The 2,500-nt window shown below is 32.3% G+C and overlaps 1 protein-coding gene across 3 annotated transcripts in view; it reads left to right on the top strand.

Moving 5' to 3' along the window:
• The window catches only part of LOC122249847 (target of brain insulin), a 34,493-nt gene extending 32,450 nt beyond the window's left edge, over positions 1–2,043 (top strand). For 2 of the 3 annotated variants that reach the window (XM_086537586.1, XM_086537588.1), the window contains exons 12-13: positions 1–43; positions 1,814–2,042. The exon at positions 1–43 is cut by the window's left edge and continues 114 nt beyond it. In XM_086537586.1, the coding sequence (XP_086393712.1) occupies positions 1–43; positions 1,814–1,998 (228 nt within the window). In that variant the 3' untranslated portion in view covers positions 1,999–2,042. Of the gene's footprint in view, positions 44–1,813 lie in introns of all 3 variants that reach the window. The other variant, XM_086537589.1, reaches the window with a different exon arrangement.
• The last annotated feature ends 457 nt before the right edge of the window (positions 2,044–2,500 follow it).

Raw genomic sequence — 2,500 nt, 5'->3', positions numbered from 1 at the left:
TGGCTTTGCCCGACCGATGAAGCGTGTTTGACGGCTGATCAACGTGAGTATTTTTTTCTTTTCTTTTCTTTTTTTAGTAATCAGTGTGAGTGAAGTGTATTGTCATTTATTTAATAGGAAGTGTGAGTGAGAGAATTTGAGGATTTGTTTGGTGGGCTGATCAGCGTGAGTATTTTTTTTTTTTTTTTTCTTTATAATCAGTGTGAGTGAAGTTTATTGTCGTTTATTTAGTAGGAAGTGTGAGTGAGAGAATTTGGGGATTTGTTTGGTGGGCTGATTAGCGTGAGTAATTTTTTTTTCTTTATTATCAGTGTGAGTGAGAGAAAAATTATGTTGGATCGGGAGAAAAACAAAAAGAAATAATGTTGAATTTATATTCCGAAGGTCGTTTCGAAACCAAGTGAAGCGAATGAGAAACATGACCTTAAAATGATAACAAGATGTAATCAGTAAGAGAAAAAAAAAACATGTTAAAGCATTTGTGATACATGTATTTTATATGTTTACTGGAAGAATGACAAGACATAATGTTAAATGTATATCCTATACTTGATATATACATAAATACGGCGTAGTTATAAAGTCTCCAAATAGAACTAAGATAAGACTGCCTTACAAATAGAAAATAAAATCAGATAGTACACGGACAGACAACAAACACTTTAGGGGATTTACGTAAAAAATAGAAAAATGATATAGGCTTATGACAGTGAGAGCATTACGCGAGTGGAAATATCTTAGGGACTACGGACTTACTTCCAGTCTCTATGGCTTATCCATTTATCAATATATGGCTTATAGATAATAATAATAACCTTAATAAACAAGTAACATAAATGATAAATAAATAAATAACAGTTACTTAAATAAGTAACAGTTGATAAGTTATGATTAAGTGAGAAATAAGGGATGATAATGATTTAGATAATTTTGGCGGGAATTAGAATTATTATGATTGAGTGGTGATAATAGTGTTATTAATACTATTAATTGTAATGATGTTTATGGTCATCGCATATGTCAGATGATAATGATATTAACAACAACGATATATAGTGATAAGAGATCATACTAACAATGACAATAATAATGGTTTTGAAGTAACGAAGTTTGAAGTTACCGTGGCGTTGGATATAAGTAATATTGTTATCATTACTATTACATTTATTATTATCACTACACTGAAAAATATATAATAATCATTATCATTATACTTACTATGATTATTATTACTACTGTTGGTATTATTGTTATCGTTGTGATAATTATTTTTACTACTACTATTATTACTACTATTGCTATAACTATTATTATTTCTACTACTACTACTACTACTAATGATAATAATAATGACAAAAGGATAATCATGCTATCAATAATGGAACTAAAATTAATATTGCTATTATCCATATTATTATAATTATCAGCATCGGCATTAGCATAATAATCATTGTTGTTATTTGTTATTATCATTATTGCTATTATCATTAATCTTGTTATTATTATTATCATTATTATCATTAGTGTTGTTGTCGAGGCAGTTATTATTATTATTATTATTGTTATTATCATCATCATTATTGTTATTATAACTATTATCATCATTATCATTATTGTTGTTGTTATTATCATTATCACTACTACTATTATCATTAGTATTATTGTTATCATTACCATTATCATCACCAACAGTAACAACATCAACAAAATAATACTAATAACGACAACAACGAAACTAAAAACAACAACAATCACAAAAAACAACAATATTCCTAATACCAACCCCCCCTCCCCCCTTCCTCTCCACCCACAGAGTTCCTGGTCGGTGACAACGTCCTCGCAGCCCCTGTGGTTCACAAAGGGGCAACTGAATTGGATGTGGTGATTCCCCCAGGGGAGTGGAAGCAGGCTGGCACAGGGGAAGTGTATACAGGACCAACTACAGTCACTATTACAGGGATTACTTTGGAGAGTAATGTTTATTTCACGCGGGTTTGAGTTGGGTTAGGTTAGGTTAGGTGAGGTTAAGTGGTTTTTTTTTTTGTTTTTTTGTTTTTGGGGGGGTGGGGGTGGGGGTGAGGGTGAGAATGTGGTGGATATTGGTGGTTTTGGAGGAATAAAGTTGTGGTGGTGTTTATGTGTGTGTTTTATTTTTTTGTTTGTGTTTTATTTTGATTTTTCTTTTTCTTTCTTTCTCTCTATATATCTATCTATCTATCTTCTCTCTCTCTTCTCTCGCTCTAGTCTCACTTTCTCTCTCTCTCCATCTCTCTCTCTCTCTCTCTCTCTCTCTCTCTCTCTCTCTCTCTCTCTCTCTCTCTATCCATCTCTCTCTCTCTCTCTCTCTCTCCATCTCTCTCCATCTCTCTCCATCTCTCTCTCTTCTTCCTTTCATACGCCAGAATAATCCATCCTTCTAGAACGAGTTATGACTGACCTCGCATCCGTCTTAATCAGATTAAAGAAAACCCAGAATATAACCCCATTTTATGATGGCTTA

This window comes from Penaeus japonicus, unplaced genomic scaffold (genome assembly GCF_977035675.1).
Source record: "Penaeus japonicus unplaced genomic scaffold, GWHDUDI00000001_assembly GWHDUDI00000006, whole genome shotgun sequence".
NCBI classification, from domain to species: domain Eukaryota; kingdom Metazoa; phylum Arthropoda; class Malacostraca; order Decapoda; family Penaeidae; genus Penaeus; species Penaeus japonicus.
Note: the sequence above shows the minus strand (reverse complement) of the source record. Positions and strands in the feature narration are given on the sequence as shown.